Source organism: Thalia democratica, chromosome 7 (genome assembly GCF_965202585.1).
Source record: "Thalia democratica chromosome 7, ktThaDemo2.hap1.1, whole genome shotgun sequence".
In the NCBI taxonomy this organism is placed as follows: Eukaryota; Metazoa; Chordata; class Thaliacea; order Salpida; family Salpidae; genus Thalia; species Thalia democratica.
In genome coordinates this window covers 52,235,540-52,256,826 of record NC_139171.1, presented here as the reverse complement: position 1 = coordinate 52,256,826, position 21,287 = coordinate 52,235,540, and the positions used below count along the sequence as shown (strand labels likewise).

The 21,287-nt window shown below is 28.1% G+C and overlaps 2 protein-coding genes across 2 annotated transcripts; both read left to right on the top strand.

Moving 5' to 3' along the window:
* The first annotated feature begins 5,141 nt into the window (after positions 1–5,141).
* Positions 5,142–19,307, top strand: LOC145840941 (WD and tetratricopeptide repeats protein 1-like). Its single transcript, XM_082948297.1, has 9 exons — positions 5,142–6,931; positions 8,455–8,524; positions 8,969–9,043; positions 9,779–9,902; positions 13,272–13,437; positions 14,270–14,363; positions 14,811–14,867; positions 15,324–15,440; positions 18,022–19,307. The coding sequence occupies exons 1-9, from the start codon at positions 5,196–5,198 to the stop codon at positions 18,145–18,147; spliced, it is 2,565 nt and encodes an 854-aa protein (XP_082804423.1). The 5' UTR covers positions 5,142–5,195; the 3' UTR covers positions 18,148–19,307.
* Positions 7,935–8,454, top strand: LOC145840942 (reactive oxygen species modulator 1-like). The gene has a single exon (XM_082948298.1). It carries the CDS (start codon positions 7,961–7,963, stop codon positions 8,213–8,215), a length of 255 nt encoding a protein of 84 aa, XP_082804424.1. The 5' UTR covers positions 7,935–7,960; the 3' UTR covers positions 8,216–8,454.
* Positions 19,308–21,287: the final 1,980 nt, after the last annotated feature.

Here is a 21,287-nt window from a genome sequence, read left to right as displayed (position 1 = left end):
AAATTTTTATTTTTTAATACTTTTTAAACCCAACATTAAAAGTCTTTTAAATTATAAAAGGAATGTTTCCTAAAAATTGGAGGTCTCTAGCTAAAAAAATGAAGGAGGATATAGATTTTTAGTGAATTTGAAATCTTGTAACCTATGAATGTAGGTACCTTTAGATCAGGGGTTCCCAACCAGGGGTGCTCGCACCCTTTGGGGGTGCGAGGCAGCATTCCAGGGGGTGCGAGATGACTTTTCATTTTTGTATAATAAATAAGGAGATTTTTACTCTCTGATAAAGTTTATAAAGTAAAAAAGTACATTTTGTTATAAAAAGAAGTTAGTGCTAATTTTCTGAATAAATTAATTATTTTAAAACGTCATAGAGCAAGAGCGCTTTTCTAGAAGTAATTTCATTTACTAATTTCATTTAATAGCTGTTAGTTTAGAATTTACTTTCAGTAAAGCTTTCTTAGAGTTTTACACCTGTGAATTTTTTATCATCTATTCTTTAAATATTTTATTTTCTTAACTGGCCATTAATTGTTTAAAACAGTTTATGATCTAGCATCTATTTTAATTAAAATACTTAGATTAAAAATTAATATCTTCAGCAGGTTTTTTATTAGCTGTTAAGAACAGGTTCTGTTAAGTCTATTACATTTATAATGTAATCTTTTGTTAAGCTTAGTTGTGCAGAAAGTGGTGCTTAAAGGTTTAAAATCAGTAAATTGTAAAGTTCACAGCAATTACTGTATGTTATACCATTTAAGAAAACTTGTTTTTAGCTTTAGTGAAACCAATTTTTATAGATCAGCAAAAGTATTCAATGCATCAACTTTATTTCTATTCATTTCTTTTTTGAACTTTAACAGTTTACCTTTTCAATCTACTTTTTTCTATTTATGTTGTAAGTAGTGATGTACCGGACCCACAATTACGTGTCCGGCCGGACCCGGATAGTTTTTTTAATTAGAATCCGGCCGGAACCAGACCTGGATATTTTTTTCATATCAAGATCCGGCCGGATCCGGATATCAGACAAAAGTGGCAATATCCGGCCGGATCTGGACCCGGATAGTTAGTTTTATTATAAAAAATATTAAAAATCATGTTATATTATATACATATCATAAAAATTGGTCCAGCTCAAAAAAAAAAAGTAAAATCTATAGAAATCTAGGGAAATTAATGATTTTTTCAGACAAAAATGGCAATATCCGGCTGGATCCGGACCCGGATAGTGAGTCCGGTACAACACTAGTTGTAACAGGGTTCGTGCGCGTCAGGCTAAGTCAGGCTAAATCAGTTTTTTTGAAAAAAGTTGAAAAACGTCAGGCTAAATCAGTTTTTTTATTTAAAAATTCCACAATATCAGTTTTTCTCAGTTCAAATGCTTAAAAGTTTTGATAAAAAAAATTGACAATTCTTTTTAAGATCAAATTGAGATGTGAATTTATTTCTAAATAAAGATTTAGTTATCAAAGACAAAATCATTCAGTATTTGTAAAAATAAATGCTTAAAACCTTTTGTAGAATCTCTAAAAATTACTAAGAATCTTCATTATTTTGTTTTTAGTAGATTATTTACGTCATAATTATCAAAATTCCTAAAATTATACAGTTTAAACATTACAGTTTAGTTCAACAACTTAACTGTTTGTTTGAATTTGTTTACATCAGCTATGTTTTTCAGAGCTTAGTTGTTTGAATTGTTTTAATTTCTGATTTAAAGGGTTTATACCAAATACTTTTTAGATTAAAACTCTTAGCAGTTTATTCATATATTTTACTGTTTATTTAAAGTTATTAGAGATATTCACAACACTAAAAGCTTAAAAACATAAGTACTTAGTTTTGTGGGAGTACAAATTTTAGGTATAATTTATTTTTCTTTACAAGAACAAATATTAAAGGTTTTTTTTTGATTTAAGTGTAAACTTTTTAAATCTGATACGACATCAACAATCACTGTATTAATTTAGAGTTTATTAATTATAATATTGCTAATTATGTATCAATTTTAAGTATTACTCAAAATACTATAATAAACATTTTTACTTACTTTAATACTCGTGTAAGCGTTTCATTTTAAATTTTTTTAAAACACGACAATGCAGGTCGTTTTATTATAAATCTTCTGGTTATAATGCTTTTACTTAGTGCTTTATTAAATTGAAAAATTGTGTTTAGTAATATATATTGAATTTTTACACTAGTCATAGATTAGATATAACACTTATTTTAAGTTTATCACTGAATTTGTTATTGGGGGGTCAATCACCTTTTTCACAACTTAGTCTTAATTTATTGAGTTGTAACTAGGCTATGAGTTGCTTTTTGCAGATTTTTAAGCTCAAAATATTTTTGAGATAAAGCTGGTTGAAGTCGGAGACTACAATAGTACTAATCAAGACCCCCCAATACCTGAAATGACATCTAAAGGGGATTTTTCTTACTTTGAAAAAATGTCAGGCTAAATTGGTCTCAGTCAGGCTAAATGAAAAAAAATTCGCGCACGAACCCTGTTGTAAGCATACAAACTTTTTGTATTTGCTTTTATACATATCTTTCGACAATTTAAGACTAAATATCTTTTAACTTTTCGAAATCTTTATTATTTTGAAACCTCCCAGCTGCTAATAGTTTTGAAAACAAAACATAACATAAGCTTAACTTAAAACAGCTGATTTTTTTTTAAGTACATATATTCATAAAAAAATGTATAAAAAGTTTAGTTTTAAGTTTAAGCCTAATATTTATTACCTTTCTAGTGCTTTTTCCTCACTTCTAATATTTTTTCAAATCTTAAAAAACTAAATGACGAAGTTATAGGCTGAAGCAATGTTTTTGTATGAAATTTATGAAAAAAAAAATCTTAGTAATTGACTTTTTTATTTTTCTTAGAATACAGTTTATTTAATTAGTACTCAATCATGTCAAAAATAAGGAAGTGGAATGATAGTTATGTTCAGTTTGGTTTTACTTGCACTGAAACAGTTGAACACTAAAATGTTTTTAAATTTCTAAGTATTTTATTTTTATTGATATAGTACACTATCATAAAAAAGAAAAAAAAATTAATGAAATCAATGACTTCATAATCAAATTATTAATAAATAATTATAGAATATAGTTCTAGGGGTGCGAGATCAAATAAAGAGACTTTAGGGGTGTGGGGCATCAGAAAGGTTGGGAACCACTGCTTTAGATCATAAACTTAACTTATATTAAATGCTTATAACAACAATACTTAGGGCTACTCTATACATAACTAGGCATGACAATGAATGAACATGTCGTATTAAAGAACAATTGCAAGCACTAACAAATATATAAAGAAAATCAAATTTAGAAAACACTTTAATGTGGACAAAACCTTTACACATGATTTAATCTAGCAGAATATACTTTAAAAATGTATAAAACAAAATAAGATTTAATTACTTAGAATGTAAATAAGAAATACTTATAAAAATAACACTAATAAAAAAACACTTTATAAAACATAAGAAAACAATATAAATATATATTCTTCATTATCACGTTTACTGAAGCAGGCTGTGGCTAGAATCTCTCCGTCTGTCTGTTGTATCAGCTTATATAAAACATTCCATAACTCAATGTTGCATCAGGGTTTCTGGTATGCACTTTATTTTCTCCTTTTGTCAACTGTATTAAACTTGCATCAGTATAAAACTTGACCTTGCAAGCTTTCTCTTAACGCTTGAATGAACTTTTAGCTAAAAAATTCCAACCAAATCTAAACAGTAATCAAGAGCAACTTGTTAGAATCTTCCAAAAAAAAATTGACCTTGAAAAGTTTGTGGTCCATACATTTGTATAAAAAACTTTTTAAGAAAAAAGTTTTTATCTCAAAAACTAATTAAAATTTGTATAACCTATAAAAAATGACTTGTAGTTTATACTGAAAGCTTTTATATAAAAGCTAATCTTAGTTTTTTTATAAAAAATGTTGGACCTCCCAAAATTATTTCTTTATTTTCAAAAGCTAGGTATTTTAAAAATATATTGAAAAATTTTCTTTCATATAGAAATTTCTGATACTCATTTGCTCCTGTTTTTTATTTAAGTTAAAGTAACTTAATTCCACAAAATTTTATAATTATTTGCTAGATTTTTTTTAAAATGCTTATTGTGATTTTAGTATTATGTTTGATGCAGTTTCTTAAAAGTTTTGTTTTAAAATATTTTTATAGTAACTAAACTATATATTAGAACTACAACTTGAAAAATGATTTTTAACAAAGTTTAAAAGTTTTCTTTTTTAATTATAAATTTACTTAAAATATTTATAGTTAAAAGTTATGAATCATATTTTAAATTGTGTACATGTTGCAGGATTGCTACACACTTAGGCTAATTTTTAAAATTCTTAAACAAATTTAATTGAGTATTTTTTTTGCAAAATAACAATTTAGTATAAATATTTCTCTTAAATCACAGACTAGTTTTTATAACTTATATTATTTATCTTCAAAATTTTGTTTTATTGAGTCCTAGAGTTGTTTTAAGTATTTCTGCTTAATTAATATGTTTTTTATAGCTTTGTACTCTTATTATTTTAAATTTTATAATAAACTCAGGCTAGATTTTTATAACTCAGGCTGGATTTTTTGCCTCAAAGAGTAGTAAACCTAATGTTGATTAAGTGTAATTTTGTTTTTTCAATACTTTTTTTCTCATAATGCAATTTGTTTACACTAAAAGTAAGCATTATAGCTAACCAAATTATTCATGCTAAAATTAATGCTATACTTTTTAAATAGTTGACATCATTGTAATTTAGTTTTATTTTATTAAAAAAGCAAAATTAATTAGAATAAAACTTAGATTTTTCATGTTGTTAAGAAAACAACTTAGTGAAAACATACCAAAAATCCTTAGAAAATAGATGTGAAATTTCTATTCATCATCAATACAAAAATTGCTTTTGTTTTTGATTTAAAACATAGTTTTAATTTGAAATAAGTGTTTTTACACTTTTTTTTTATAAAACCTTAAAGATGCTGTAAAACAGTTGAATAAGTAAGTATTTTTTATATTGAGAGAATGCAACATGTTTGATTATTATATATATAAAAAGAAAACCAATGGTAAAAATTCTGTTTAAATAAACATTTTTACAGCTTATTTAAATGTTAATGAAACTGATACCTTCATATATTGGTGAAAGCAAGTTCTAGAAAATGATAGACAAAAACAAAAGGTCCTTGATATCAAGCTTGAAAGACAGAGGACTCAACCAGTTGACAAATTGTCAAAAGTTTGTAGACAGCAACTATGTGAGTGACAGCTTGTTGAAGAACTTGAAGGTTGAAGCAGAACTTGAGAGGCACACGGGTTGTGTGAACTGCCTGGACTGGAACTCTGACGGTTCTCTGCTGATCAGCGGATCTGATGACCAGAACGCGATAATCTGGAGCAGAGAAAAGTATGAGCCTGTCAGCATAATCAACACTGGTCACCAGGATAACATTTTCAGCACTATGTTCCTGCACGGAACAATGGATAAAACGGTTGCCACGGCAGCAGGTGATCACAAAGTGATGTTTTTTGATGTGGCAACCGACATCAAGCTGTTTGAGTACGATTGTGGAAACCGCGTGAAAAGATTGTGCAAGGCAGTGGAAGAGCCAAACTTGGTTTGGAGCGCCTCTGAAGATGGAAAAGTGAGGGAGTTTGACCTGCGCAACCACAATAGCATAGCTGCAACAGAACTGATAGATTTGAGCTGCTTCCACCTGTCTTGCAAGACTTTGGCTGTCAGCCCAGCAAACTCAAATATTATTGCAGTTGGGGCGAGTGATCCTTTTGTCAGGCTCTATGACCGTCGCATGGTCAGGAAAAACCTTTCACCTGCAAAAGAAAATGAAAAAGTTAAAAGTTCAAGTTCTTTTGTTAGCTGTTTTTCTCCTGGTCATTTAGTCGAAATGACTCTTAAAGATACTAGAAGGTTATACCCCTACAGTTCCACAAGTGTTTCTTTTAATGCTACTGGTTCTAAACTTTTAGCCAACATAGGATCTGAGCAAATATATTTGTTTGATCTTAACTCAAAAAATCAGAGTTTCTTTAAAGTATATGAGGATAAAAAGAGTTTGTATGAAGCAAGTTCAAACAATGTGTCAGATTCTATTAAGCGTCCTATGCTAAGTCCGAAATCTGCTAGCTTCTTGAAAATAATAGGTGTAAACACTGATTTTCAAGACAACGCACAAAATGAAAACAACCAGAGGTCAAAAAGTGACTCGTTCAAAGATAAAGCAAACAAGTATTTCAGAGAGCAAAAGTACTTTCAATCCGTTCAAACTTACAGTGAAGGTCTGGTGATTGATCCGAAATCTTCCACTATGTACGGAAACAGAGCAGCTGCCTTGTTGAAAAGGTCGTGGCCAGGAGACACTTACGAATCTTTGACGGACTGCTACTCAGCACTGCTTCTCAAACCCAACTACATGAAAGTCCATTTTCGAATGGCCAAGTGCCTCAATGAGCTGGAAAGTAACAAGGCTGCAGATCAATGCCTGAAAGAGTTTTGCGCCCTCTACCCTGACAACGCATCGAAACCAGCTTGCCAGTTGCTTGCCAACGAAATAAAGAAAGGCCTGAGTCAAAAGCAGTATGATCAAGTTACAAATGAAGAATCTGCCGCTCTATCTGACTCCTTTGACTACTCAAAAAGGTACTGCGGCCACAAAAACAACCTGACAGACATCAAGGAGGCAACGTTTTTTGGTCCTGAGTGCCAGTACGTTGCTGCTGGGTCAGACGACGGAAACATTTACTTCTGGGACACAGAGAGCACTTGCTTGGTGCGCGTTGTCAAGGGAGACAGCCAGATTGTCAACATTGTCCAGCCCCACCCAAAAACGTGCATGCTGGCCACCAGTGGCATCGACTCCACTGTTAAAATATGGAGCCCGTTGAGTCAGCAGGATTCTTGCGATGACGTTGATCAAGTTGAGCAGGACATTGATGATTGCGCGACGGCCAACTATGAAAGGACTTCTCCGTTTGACCATCTGGGCATTAGGATAATGCAGGACGGTTCGGGGATTATTAACAATCCTAATTGCAACCCGAGCTAGCTGTTTTCCAATTTCAAATGCCTTTTATATATTGACTATACTTATTTTTTGTATTTTTTATGTTAAATTTTTTTATAAATAAAAGTAAATCTTTAAATTTCGGCTAGAACTTTTAGTTTAAATATCTTTTAAATTTTGTTTCGATCTGAACTAGCTATCTACTTAGTGAACTTAATGAAAACGAAATTGTGCAAAATTAAAAAAAAAAATGATCAGTTAATTAATGAAAAACTCATTCCAGACTTAAGTTAATTTTAAACTGTAAAACAATTTTTACAATAAAAATTATAATTCACACTAAATTTAGCTCCATACAATTTTTATAATTAATTAATTTTTGGTTCTGTAGACTAAAGATTATGTAGCTTTTTTTACTAAAATGATAAAAGTATAGTAATTTTATATAGGCGTTTATTTTTAAATCAGCTAACCTGTCAAAGTTAATAGTGTCAAATTTAAAACTACATAGACTGTCTTAAATATTTTTTTGTAAATTATAACATGTTCTTTAAAATTTGTAATTAATTTCTGACAGTTTTAAACTTATATTTTTGTTCCATGTACCATATATATTATGTAGTTTTCATAAATATTAAACGAATAAAAATAGCTTAAAGTATCAGGCTAAATTTACACCGAACTATTTTATAAAGGTGTGATTAAGTTTTTACTCCCACTGTTTGCGATTTAGTTTCTTATGCATTAAAAACAGTCATTGCCACCATCGCAGAACGCAAGTGTAAAAGCTCTGTGATTTTTTCCTTAAAGTTTTTCTTTAAAGCATATCTTTTATCTCCGCGTAGCTAGAAAAGCAATAACTTTTTTTTTTCCAGAATCTTAACTAACGTATTTACAAAAACAAAATGCCAGTGCCAATGGGAAACGGAATGCCGCAGGACCAGGGCAGCCCTTGCTGGTCCGCCCTCAAAATGGGCTTCGTCATGGGATGCTGCGTGGGAATCGGTGCCGGCTCCTTGATCGGCGGCTTCTCGGGACTGAGGGTCGGTTTGAGGGGCGCGGAGCTGCTGTCCCACTCAGGCAAGACCGCCGTGCAGTCGGCGGGAACTTTCGGGACTTTCATGGGAGTGGGCATGGGGTTGAGGACCTGCCTTGGATAGACAATTTTTGAAATGAACTTTTTAGTGCTTTTTCGCTGAAAATAAAAGCATTTGTGTAATGGACATTTGTTGTGTTTTATTGTACATACATGATTTAATCGACATCGCTAGTAAATTTTAATAATTTAATAAATAGGCTAAAATATTAACTAAATTATGATGTATTTTGATTAAATATACGTGTGCTATTTAAAGGCTAATTTTTTAATTACTATGACTGCAAATTTGCAACAATATAGGTTAGAAGGAAATAGACTATTTCAACTTAAAAAATATGAAGAGGCAATTAAACAGTACACCAAAGCTATTGTTAGTAATTATTTTATCAGCCTTTTGTTTAAATTCAGTTTCGTATTGTATACTATGATAATCTTTTATTTTTTAATGTGTTTGTTAAAAGAAACATAAATTTATTAAGTTCTTGAATATTTAAAAACTATTGGCAGAAACAATAATATTTAAATAAAACTTTAGATGTATATTGTTTTAATGAGAATCTATTAATAAGTAAGTTTTGTAGAAAAGTGATAATACTAGGTCTAAGTTTATTCCATCTTATCTATTTGCTTGTAAACTTTTCTATAACTTTAAAATGAAACAATTTTACTTTTTTAATGATTACATATTTAGTTTGTAAACATCGTTTAATGTTTTTACTGAGCCTACTTATACTTAGTTCTTGAAATGCATTTATATTTATTATTATATCTTAATAATTGTTCTTTCTGTCAAACTTGTCAACACAAATTTCAGAACAAAGGACCGTCGACGGCGGTGTTCTATTCAAACAGAGCTTTGTGCCATTTGAAGCTGAAAAGCTGGGAACAGGTGATTGTTTTATTGTTTTCGTAAAACTCGAATAAAAACAGCAAAAAATATTTCAACATTCGAACTCGTAGCAGGGTTGCCACTCGGTCAGGAAAATTAAAAAAAAATGACAAAAGTCAAGAAAAGTCAGGAAAAAATGGGGGGTTTTGAAAACAAATCAGGAAAAGTCAGGAAATTTGATAAAATTATAAAAAAAATTCAGTTTTTGTCAGTTTAAATTTACAAAATTCCTTGTTTTCCAAAGCCTTCAAATGGTAAAAATTAATTAAAAGTCCTTTTAATTCGGAAAAAATTCCAAAATTTTCCTAGAAATTTACAAATTTTTTAAATTTTATTTCCAATGCCTTCATCTGGTATAAATTAGTAAAATATCATTTGTAAAACTGCAAAAATTTTCCATTAACATATTGAACAGCTTTATATAGTTTCAAGTGTTAGATTATGTATTTTAGAATAAGTTTAATTTAAGAGTTTGATTTAGAAAAATTTTGGTAAAAAGTCAGGAAATTTTTCTCAGCTTGATCAGTGGCAACCATGTCGTAGTTAATAAATGTTAAGTTTCAATACACTAACAAATCCGTATAAAGATATTTAACAAAAATCTGAATCAATAAAAGTTCATTTACATTTAAAGCTTTGATGGTTGCATAAAGAAATATATATGTGTACTGTGCGTATGTAACTTCATACATATCTCAACTTGTAAGTTCGATAGAAAAGTTGTAAAACTTTCAGGTGATATCAGACTGCAAGCTGGCGTTAGAAAACGACAATCAGTCTGTGAAGGGAAACTTTTTTATGGGCGAGGCGGAGTTGGAGTTGGAAAAATACGAGGACGCGATCAGTCACCTCACAAGAGGTAAGTAGTTTGTAAGGTTTTCGGTTATTGAATATTTAAATTATGTTTGCAATTTTGTTGTGTAATGAATATTAGCAAATTTAATATTCAACTAGTGAAAGTTAATTATTTTTTTCTTTAAAATTACTTGAAGTTAAACAAGAAAAATTAGGTTTAGATGTTGTGTGCAGTTTGAAATTGAAATCGATTAAGCATTTTAAGTTATAGTTTTAGTATTTTGTTGTTAAATTCTTAGAACTTAAAAGTATGTTGTATTGAGAAAACTTAAACACCTAAATAAGCGGGTAAATGACATAATTTGAAGGTATTTTAATTCAGTTGTCCTATAATATTTAAGGTATGGGCTAAAAGAAAGTAACTTTTTAGTTTGATATGTTACTGTAAATTAAGAAACTTGCAATTTTACATTTGATACTAAAGAAATAATTAAGATTTTAAACTTAGTTTAACTAAATGAAAAAGTTTTATACTTAAAACAACATAAAACATTAAAAAGATTAATAAATTTCATGTTTTACACATTAAAAAGATTATGCACGTGTATTTTATTAACGCAGTATAAAACTGACTGAAACAATTAAAGATTGTCTTTTTTGTAAATGTCATCAAAAAAAAATTCTTATCAAATATGTGCTGCAACTTTATAGTTTTTGGTCGATCAAAAAATTTTAGTTTTATAGTTAATGAAATAACAACGAGTTCATAGAAGTAACTGTAATTTTTAAAGTTAGGGTATTTTAATAGCTTGAACCTTTTTTGTGTATCTAATGTTTAAAATTTTATCAAAATTATAGTGCGAGTTTTATAGTAGATTTTATGTTTGTTATTAAAACTGTTATCAGGGTAGCCACAAATTCATTGAATGGGACTACACTTAAGGAATATGTCGTTTAATATACCTATATTTTTTAGGATATATTTTATGAACTTAAATAAGGGTAGCCAAAAGACTTGAAATCTTGGAAAAACCCAGAATTTCGAATAAAAATCAGTAAAAATCTTGAATTTAAAACAATTTTTACATGTAAAGTAAAAAAAGATTAGATACGAAAAATTATATTATATAGATCAGTATATTATATACATCACTTAAAACATTTTTTAACCTTAAGTTTAGTTTTATACTAAAAGTCGACCAAAAAAATCTCTATTAAAAACTTGGTGGAAATTCAGAGAACCTTGAAGAAACTTACAAAAAACCTTTTGCAACCCTGTTAAATATAATTTACCTAAGTCTATATTTTCATATACCTTGCTAATAGATCTTGATAAAGCTTTTGTTAGTACTTTTTCTAAAAACTTCATTGTACTTTAGTAGAATTAATTTAAGTTAATAATTGTTTTAAAGTTAAATTACTTCAGCCTATCTGAAAAGCTAATTTCTTCCTAAATAAAAAAAATATGTATCTTAAAATTTTGATTAAGTAAAATAAGGTTCTAATCAAATTTAGCTTTGTTATTTACAGCTGTCATTATTTAGAATTTAGTGAATGTTTAAAAAATAACTTGTATTATAGGGCGTGTAAGTAAGTAGTTTTATTAAACATATTTATACGGCCTTTTCAACATATCATTATAAGTTATTACAAAGAAAATACCTGTTAGCTCAGGTCTGTAGATAAATTTAATTTAAATTTTTCAAATTTTTTGTTGGCAAGAGTATTTCCTAAAATTACCTATTTTTTTGAGTTACATTTAAGCTTACAGGGAAAACACAATGAAGTTTGTAATACTCAAAACAATTTTTTTAGATATCATATCTAAAAGTTATTACAACCGAATTTTTAGCCAGACCGTACATTGTATAATAACATTTCTGGAAACATACTTATGTTATTACTATTTCAAGAAGTTTATTTGATATTTATTAGGTATAACAGTTTGCTTGACTAATATTATTACTTGGTATTTTAATCAATACTTTACTTCAAAGTATTTGGTTTAATCTTTATACGGATTCGTTTTCAGTTTTAAAGTAGAAATTATGTATGAGTTTTCAGGGATAGAAAAGTATGCGCAGCACAAAAATTCAATATTTTAAAGGTTAAATACTGAATACATGTAATATTTGATAAAAAATGAAAAGCGTTAAAAAATTACAATAATGTTTGTTTGCTTATAAATATTGGTTATTTAGTTCTGTGATGTATTTAAATTTTAACTTTAATTAAAAAGGGAGTAAAAAATTTGTTTGAAAGTTTTTGGGATAAAATTCGAAATTGTTTAACAAAATATATTCAAATATAATCTGAAAGCCTTAAATATATTTTTAAGAATGAAATCTTTAAAGTTAACAACTTAAGATAAACTAACCTTTTTAATAACTTAATATATAGTATGACAGTTTTCAATTTAATTACTGTATAAATACAATTTGTTAACAAAACAATAAAAAAAGTTAGATTTAGTCAATTTGTTTTTGTAATTTTTTTTTGGAGAAATGATGTTTTAATGATAAATACATTCTTAATTATTTAAGTGAGTCAATATAAAACTAAAAAATGCTTAACTGTTTCAAAATAAATTGACAATTAAACAAAATTAATTTTTTCGTTAGTAGTTAGTATAACATTAAAAACAAACAAAAAAATCACAACAAAGCTCCACCAGTAATGTTTTTAAAAATATATTTACTATAAATTTACTTCAGAATATTTTGTTAATAAAATTAAACTTTAAAAACGTAAGTACAGCTTTCAAATTTTACAATGTTTAGTAGTTTTCATCAAAAATTTGTAAAGGTAGTATAACACCGACAAGTATTTAAATGTACCATCATTATAGTTTTTGCTGAAACTGCAATTTTCGTGACTTGTGTTTAATACATGTCTAAAGTTTTGATTGTAATTCAGTTTAGTATTTGTTGTTATATTACTTAAAGAGTTATGCTTTATATTTTAATATGATAGTATTCTAAAAGAATTTAAGTTATAAAAGTATGGAAAATAAATTTGAGCTTTAAGTTACATCCTTTCTTGTATGTTATTAGTTTTATGTGAAAATTTATAAGCAAATAACTTCAAATTTTTAAATTAAACGCCTGGTTAGTGTTTTAAATGCTGTAGTTAGCATGTCAAGACTTATTCAACAAATAAAAATATGTTTTGGCATTTCAGCAACTTAATGCACATTGTAATTAACGTTTTTACCTTGACCGAAAGTTGTTTTGACCAATTTTTTAAAAACCATATAATGCAACTAAACTTATTAATGAAAATATATATTTAACAAGATAAAAACTTCAAAATATAACTTTGCACAGCGCACGAGCTGAACTTGTCGAACGGTTATCAATATAATTAACAAAGTAAACTTCAATACGTATTTCAACGTGAGCTTATCAACATTGACTCCAAGTTTCGCGCACAGCGCACGAGCTGGCGAAGCAGCAGAAGCTGAACTACGGTGACGACATCACCTACATGCTGCGGATGGCCAAGCACAGGAGGTGGGACAAAGCGGAGAAGGAGAGGGTGAAGCAGGAGATCGAACTGCAGACCTACCTGAACAGCCTGATACTGGAAGATAAAGAGAAGTTAGTTATTTTTATGTATAAGTTAATTCAAGGGTATTTGAACAACCTGATACTGGAAGATAGAGAGAAGTTTGATAATTTTATGTATAAGTTAATTCAAGGGTATTTGAACAACCTGATACTGGAAGATAAAGAGAAGTTATTATACGTCTGATGTTTATTTTGATAATTCAATTCGGGTATACGTAAACAACCTTATACTGGAAGATTGGGATAAGTTTGATAATTATATGTTATGAAAATAAATAAAAAGTATGAATCAGTAGCTTAATACAGTTGTGTTCATAAACGAACTGTCAGACAATTTTTTTTTGATAATTTCCTTAAAGTTTTGATATTTTTCCATGGAATCGCCTAGAATTTTTGTATGATATTTAAGTGGAAACCTTGCTTATGTTAGAAGATGGGGAAAATTTTAACCAGACGGATACTTAGGTGCTTTAAACAAATGAGTTATAATAGTGTTAAAAGTCAGCAAATGTTTATTTATTGTTTTACAACCGTTTTGCTGTTGCTTACAGCTTGTCAGATGAGGTTGTAGTGCAATAAACAATGCTTCAATATAATTATAATCTGTATTATATGTCTATTTTTTATTTTATAATACTGTTGTATATTTTTGTGGTGTTTTTTATGTTTTAATATGTTTGTTTTTAAATTAAAAAAAGCTTTAAATCTCCAAAAATAAATTAATTATTATTTCAATTAAAATAGAAATAATTATGTTAGTATGTATATTAAAACAATAAAGTTTATGAATTGTGTATGAAATAATGTTTTATAGAATATATAAGACAAATGTTTGTAATTTTAATTGAATATTACATTGTAGAGAAATAGAAAAGGTGAGGAAGAAGAAAAGGAAAAGTGGTAGCGGGGATAAGGGTGGCAGCGACAAGGAAATTGAAGAGATAAAATTAAATTTTGTGAGTCACAATGGTTGACAATTTAGTGTTTAAAACATTTTTAGTTTGATAAATAAAGTAAATTTTTGATCCTAAGATTAAATACAAGCGAATTTTTTTGGAGCTTTTAGAAAAACTCTTAACAACTAAAACTTGATTTTTAGGTTTTTGATAAAGTATTAGTACTTAAATTGTTATATTGTGATTGTTTTTCATGAAGACTATTGCTAAAACTTTTGAAAAACTTAGCAAAGTTTAAGACAAAATATTTTATGAAATTACTGGTGTTGAAAACGAAACTATAAATGGTTAACTAGTTAGTAAACGAGAGGTATCTAATTAAAGAGGTTTTATTTTTAAAACTTACATTAATTTTAAAAATAAATAACAAGGTGATTATGAAAAAGAGTTAAGTAAACTTGAATTAAAAAAAAATAATAATAAATTTTTACCAATATTTTGATGCAGGACACGAAAATAAAAGAAGTCAACTCGATGTTCCAACAGGTTGACGACCGTAGAAAGGTATAAAAAGTTCAAATGCTTCTAAACTAAGGACGAATTTTAATTTTCTAATTATTAAAACACTTCCGTAAAGTTGTTTTTATATTTACTGTTTTAAAATGATAAAACCAACTGATTCTTTGTTTTATTATTAAAATGTTAGATTTGTTTAACAGTTTCAAACTACTTTCATAAAAGTTTCATGTTTAAATCATTTAGTTGTTTTAGTACTAATTACGCAGTTATGATTTTAACATGTATTCATTTAATTTTTGAAAAAAAAAAAGTAAAGTGTTTTGTAGCTATTTAGTAAACCATAAACTGTACACTTTATAACATTATAAATACATGCAGAAGTCTTTATTCTCGCTTTTGTGATTTTACATTAACTTAACACTGTTTTTAACTCATTTAACGAGCAAAAATGTTATAGGTAAAATTTTAAAATCGATAGAATAAAAAATACCTTTTCAAAAGACCAGAGACGTGCCCGACTTCTTGTGCGGAAAGATAAGCTTCTCTCTGATGCGAGACCCGGTGATCACTCCCAGCGGAATCACGTACGACAGAAAAGATCTCGAAGACCATTTGCAGGTGAGAATTTCAGTTTACAATTTGAGTTCTGTAGAAATTTTGTTTTGTCTGATTTTTCACGTTTAAACTTGCTTTATTTGCCAGTGTCGTCTTTTAAAAGTTTGATTTGACTAGAAGCAACCGCCTAGCTATTTAAAAACAGTGTCAAAAACATCATTAATTATAACTATAGTTTATTTTTTAAAACTCAATATTTATTAATCTCAAACAAAATTGTTGGTGTCAAGTGTAAAGTTAAAAAATGTATGTAATCAACATTAAAAAAATTGAAACAAGAAGAATAGACAAGTTTTGTAAAGTGTTGTTTATATTTTTACTGTAAGCATTTTGCACAATTGTGTTTATGATTATAATATCTTCACTAATGGTTAATTTAATTTACGATTTATCTTTTTAATATAGTCATTGGATGCTTTCAGTAATTTTACTCATAAAATGATTAGTTAGTTGTGAAGCAGTTTATATTTTTATCACACTAAAGTTCACTAGCTTGAAAATTTTTAAATACCTTAAGTAAAAAACTTTTAGACATATGTAAAACAGTTTTTGTACATTTTTAAAGATCTGAGTAATTTTTCTTGCGTAAGAAAAATATGTGAATTCAAATTGATTAAAATTTAAATTGGCTGCAAAAAATCCCTTGATGTGATATTAAAATCATTTTAAATTGCTTTGATTGTAATTATAGCCCGTACATAAAAGCTTTACATAACAATCAATTATTTTATGTTCTCAACAGAAGCATTTATGAATAATTTAAAACGTAGTAGTTTTCTTACAAGGTCAAAATTGTTGTTCATTACATCAATTTTACATTTTGATTAAACTTAAATTAAGTTTGATGTTACAATTCAGTTATTTGTTAATTGTTTTCAATAAATGTTTGAGGGAAATAATGATACTACTGAATTAAAAAAACATCAACAAAACAGTTAAAGTAACATGAAGTTTGTAACTTACATTTTTCGCGATGGTTAAGCATAGTAAGATTGTTTCCAACCTTTTTTAATTTGTGCACCTTAAGTCATCAAGTATTTTTTTTTACAAAACAGAATTATTATGGTTTATTTATGTTTTTTAGTAAACAACATATTGAAAACTTATTAAAAACCAAAAAAAATCACAGCTTTTGAAAGTATGATCAAGCAGTGTGTAGGACTCATTTCCTAAATGTGTTCACTAATTTTTTTTTGTTAACACTTTGGGAACCACTGAGAGAAAGAGAAACTTATTGATTATTTTAAAGTTTTGCCTTACTGTTGCATCGTAGAGAGTTGGCAACTTTGACCTTACAACCATTAAGTTTATTTCATCGAGTTTAAATTATAAGTGTGTCCACAAAGCAGTCATGCAATGTATAATAAAGTTTTCAGATTACATTGACTTTATTAAAACTGTAACCTCAAGTTAATGTATATTTAATAAATAAGGAATATGAATATTTTTTTATATTAAATTTTAGTTTTATGGAAGTCCTTGTTTAATATATCATAACTAATTCTATATTATAAGTGTATCTCTATTGGTAAGTATTTCTCTTCATGATTGGAAATGGTATAAATTAGTGGTCTTTAAGGTGTGCACATGTGCACACTAGTGTGCATGTAGATTGTTATTAAACAGAAGATTTGGTATGGTGAGAAAATAGTTTTCAAATGACGTATTTTTTGTCTTTTTCTACTGTTAAAAGCTAATTGCAACATAAATTAACAGTTCCCAACACGTTGTTTATCTATTGAGACATTGTAAACATTATCATTTTATATTAATTTAAATTTTATATATTCTAGTGTGCACATAATTTTTTAACCAGTAATTTATTGTGCACAGCTTTTGAAGAGGTTGAAAACTACTGTTTTAAAATTAACTTAATAAACATTCTAAATTTTGTTTACTGCAGATTTTACTTAATGTATAGCATAAAGTTTATTAGTTTATTTTCTAAAGAGAGACGTTAACTTAATGTACATCCGGGTTTTGTTGAAACTTTTTGTAACATTAAGTTTATTGAGAATAAAATAAAAGTCTTGAAAACTTTTTTTAAATTTCAATGTGCAACAAATAAGGCTTTTTTCAAATAAGAATAACTCGATTATTTATCTATTTAATGCATAAACTAAATTTTATATATCTTACAGAGATTTGGCCACTTTAAGTTTTACCATTCAAAGAGTGAGCATATCTACCAAATAGTTATCACTAAAGTTCAAATTAGTTTTTGCAGAGAGCATTTGCACCAACAAAACAGTTAATTAATATATATAGTTAATTGAAGGACAAAAAAGTGCTCAAAATATTTGGTCCCAGGACCTGGTGCGCGAAGAACCTTTCGGTTATCGAATAGCACACCACGGACACCTTTTGAGAGCTTGTCCGGGGTTGTCACAAGGTCAGGAAAGTCCGGAAAAGCTAAAAAAAAAGACAAAAGTCAGGAAAAAATGGGGGGCTTTTGACAATAAGTCAGGAAATTTGACAGAATTTGAAAAAATGGCAGATTTTTTCAGTTCAAATTTCAAAAAGTTTTAAGCTCTTGTCCGAGACCTGAGTACAATTTTTATTTATTCGTTGTTACGTCACACAGAGAGTGGGCCACTTCGACCCGGTGACCCGGCACGAGCTGAAGGTGAACCAGCTGATACCCAACCTGGCCATGAAGGAGGTCATATGCGACTACATCGAGAACAACCAGTGGGTGGAGGAGTTCTGACGCCTGTGCGACCGATGAGTTGTGTGTTTGCGCGGGGTTGCCGTACAACCTGGAAACCCGGGATTTGACAATCTAGGCCAAAAACTACTGGGTTTTAAACAAGTTTTTCATGAAAAATAATAAAAAATAGACCAAATACGAAAAAAAAAATTCTATCGTGTACGGTAGAGTTGTATTGTAAAACTTAAAGTTTATTTGTTGCAAAACTAATTTAAAGCAGAATTACAGCATCTTTTCAATAATTTTTTACATCTAAGACAGTTTTTTTACCTTAAATTTAACTTTGTACAAAAAGTGGATAAAAAACGTGCACTTTTAAAGACCTGGAAATATTTTTTATAAAACCCACGGCAACCCTGTTTTTAAGTCTAAAATTTTATTTTTTCTTCATTGAACTATTATTGAAGCTTATCTTTAGAAGTTTAGTATAGATTTTTTCAAACTGCTGAGAAGATAAGTAGTGATTTAATATTTTATCATTATTTTTCTTGACTTCAATAATACGTATATTGTCTTGTTTTTGTAGATACGTATCAATTTTAATTAAATTATCATAAGTAAATAATCAATTTTTATAAGTTTATAAAATTCTCTGCTTTTTGAATTATAATTTTCTGTGTCTGTCCAAATCACAACCTAGACGATATGTTTATGACTTTTGTAAAATACGTAGTACTTTTTGTTTGACCAATTCGACTTAATTTTATAGTTTGTATTATTGTAAGGTAATGTAGATTACTTTTTCACTTCCAATATAAGCATTTTGAAAAATTTCCTTATTTTTAATTACCTACCTTGAATCCATTGGTTTTTCTTTTATTTGTTTTTGCTACAATTTTGGTAATTACTTATACATATTTGTACAGAAATTTATAAGAAATTTTGAGTTTTCATTGTGAGCAGCCGTAAAACAAGCCTACGTTTTTTATTAATTATAATTAAGCTAAACCTATGAGTAAACTTGTAATTTTTTCTTAATGCACCTTATTAAATACTAATAACATATTAATTTTTTGTTATTATTTACAACACTAATACTAAAATTAAAAACAAAAACAATTAATAAAATTTGCATAAATGATTTTGTTCTTTAACCAATTTTTTATTGTTTACATTTAAGTGTTTTTTATAGCTAAAAACGTATGTTTTTCTAAGAAAACTGAAAAAAAAACTTTGTTTACACTAAAATTTTATTCTGAAATAAATTAAACTGTATAGAAATTTATTTTAGTCAATGAAGTGAGAAACGCAGTTTGGAGTTTTAAACGTATTAAAGCTAACGACTAATGAAATATTTGTTTAGTATGTGTATCACGTATTGAAATAGTTTAATTCTTACTAGAATTATCTAAGGTTGCAAGTTTCCGAAATAAAAGACTGTTTTCTGAGTTGTTTTGAAATTATTATCTTATAAATCTAGGTTTTTACAATTTTCTTATTATTGAATGAAGACCATTTCTTTCCTTAATCTTACAAAACTACATTTGGACTTATTATTTTTTTGTGGAATAAAGTTAAAATATACTTGGTTGGTTAAAATTAAAATTGAAAAAATTGTCAATCCTGATCCGAATCAGCTCCAATCTGATCCGTGTCCATCAAGTCAACTCCAACCTGTTTGATTTCCAACTGATCGAATGAACTGACTCATAACTAGCCACATTTTTCAAGTCCAAACTTTTTCAGTTCGTATGTAATTATTAGTCTAAACTAGCTGTTCAACACTTATCCTATAGATGAACTCTAAGCTAATCATTTGAACTTCAACTGAATCCCGTCCTCTACCAATTAATTCATAACCAAGTGTTCGTATCCGAGTTGTTGTTCATCTAATAGTTTTTTTTTCTTTGATTTTTATCCGATTGATACCGAATCTACCCATGCATGAGTTAACATAATTAAAACTTTTACTTTATATTCACAGTTAATTATAAACAAAACTATGTTTCACTCTTATATTAAGATACAAGAGATCATCAGTTGTTAAGATAATTCTGAAATTTTTTTTGAACAAATAAATGTAAGGTATTTAATTGAATATTATTATTTTTTCTATATACCTTCATTTATTTGTTTGAAAACTTTTTTTCTGAATTGTTTTAAAAACTGATGATCTCTAATATCTTAACATAAGAGTAAAACATTGTTTTCTTTATAATAAACTGTGAAAATAAAGCATAACTAATCTCCTTAAAACTACTAAGCTGAGAACTTTCAGTTGTTTAATTTAAAGCAAATTACAATATACTTTAAACTTAATAAAGTTTTAGTTTTTATTCTTCATAAATACAATAAGAAAATGTAGTAATGTACGGTGTAAATTTAGTAAGTGTACTTATTTTAATCCAAAGCCGTATTTTTATTTAGTTAGTGTTATCATTTAGTGCAGGGCTTCCCAAAAAATGTGAGGGGAGGCGATGTGACTGGTAATGGGGCCACAATTTGAAACTTACACCAGATATTCTGGAGTTTATGATAAAGAAAATAAAAATGTCTTACGGTAGTTGGTTGGATACTATCATCGGAGAAGGCAATTGCTTTTTTAGTTTCTTAAAAGGGGGCGTTATGAAAAAAGTTTCGGAAACCCTATTCAAGGATAACAAACATTATTACTAAAATGTTTAAAGACTGCAGCCTCTAAAAAATCTACAGCAGGCAAAATTTTGTTGCGAAATGGAAATGTCTATTTATTATATATAAGAAGTTTACTTTGATTTTATAAAGTAGAATGAGCAGAGCTTGGGCTAAAGTAAAATCTGAAAAAAACTACACTATCGAGATTTTTACGCTGTTAGTTTGGTAATAGTTTAAAGAGTTTTATTTTATGTGAACTACTATACGTAAATTTTTTTAATAAATCTGCAATTGTCTACTTATCAAAAAAACAACTTCGTAAAGTTTTTTGTTAATATTTTTTTAAGATTTTTATGTTCAGAATTTCAAAGCGTTTTTAAAATTATAAGTGTGATGCAGGGGCGTGTTTTGACTGGTTTCCTGTGAACCCTCTGAAAAAAAAGAAAAGAAAGATTCTTAGAATATCACTAAAAACGTTGTTTTTTGACTTTGTTTTGGTTATTTGATAAACTTTGAATAATGAATGTTGGACTTATAACACTGAAAGATTAAAAAGTTTCCTTAAC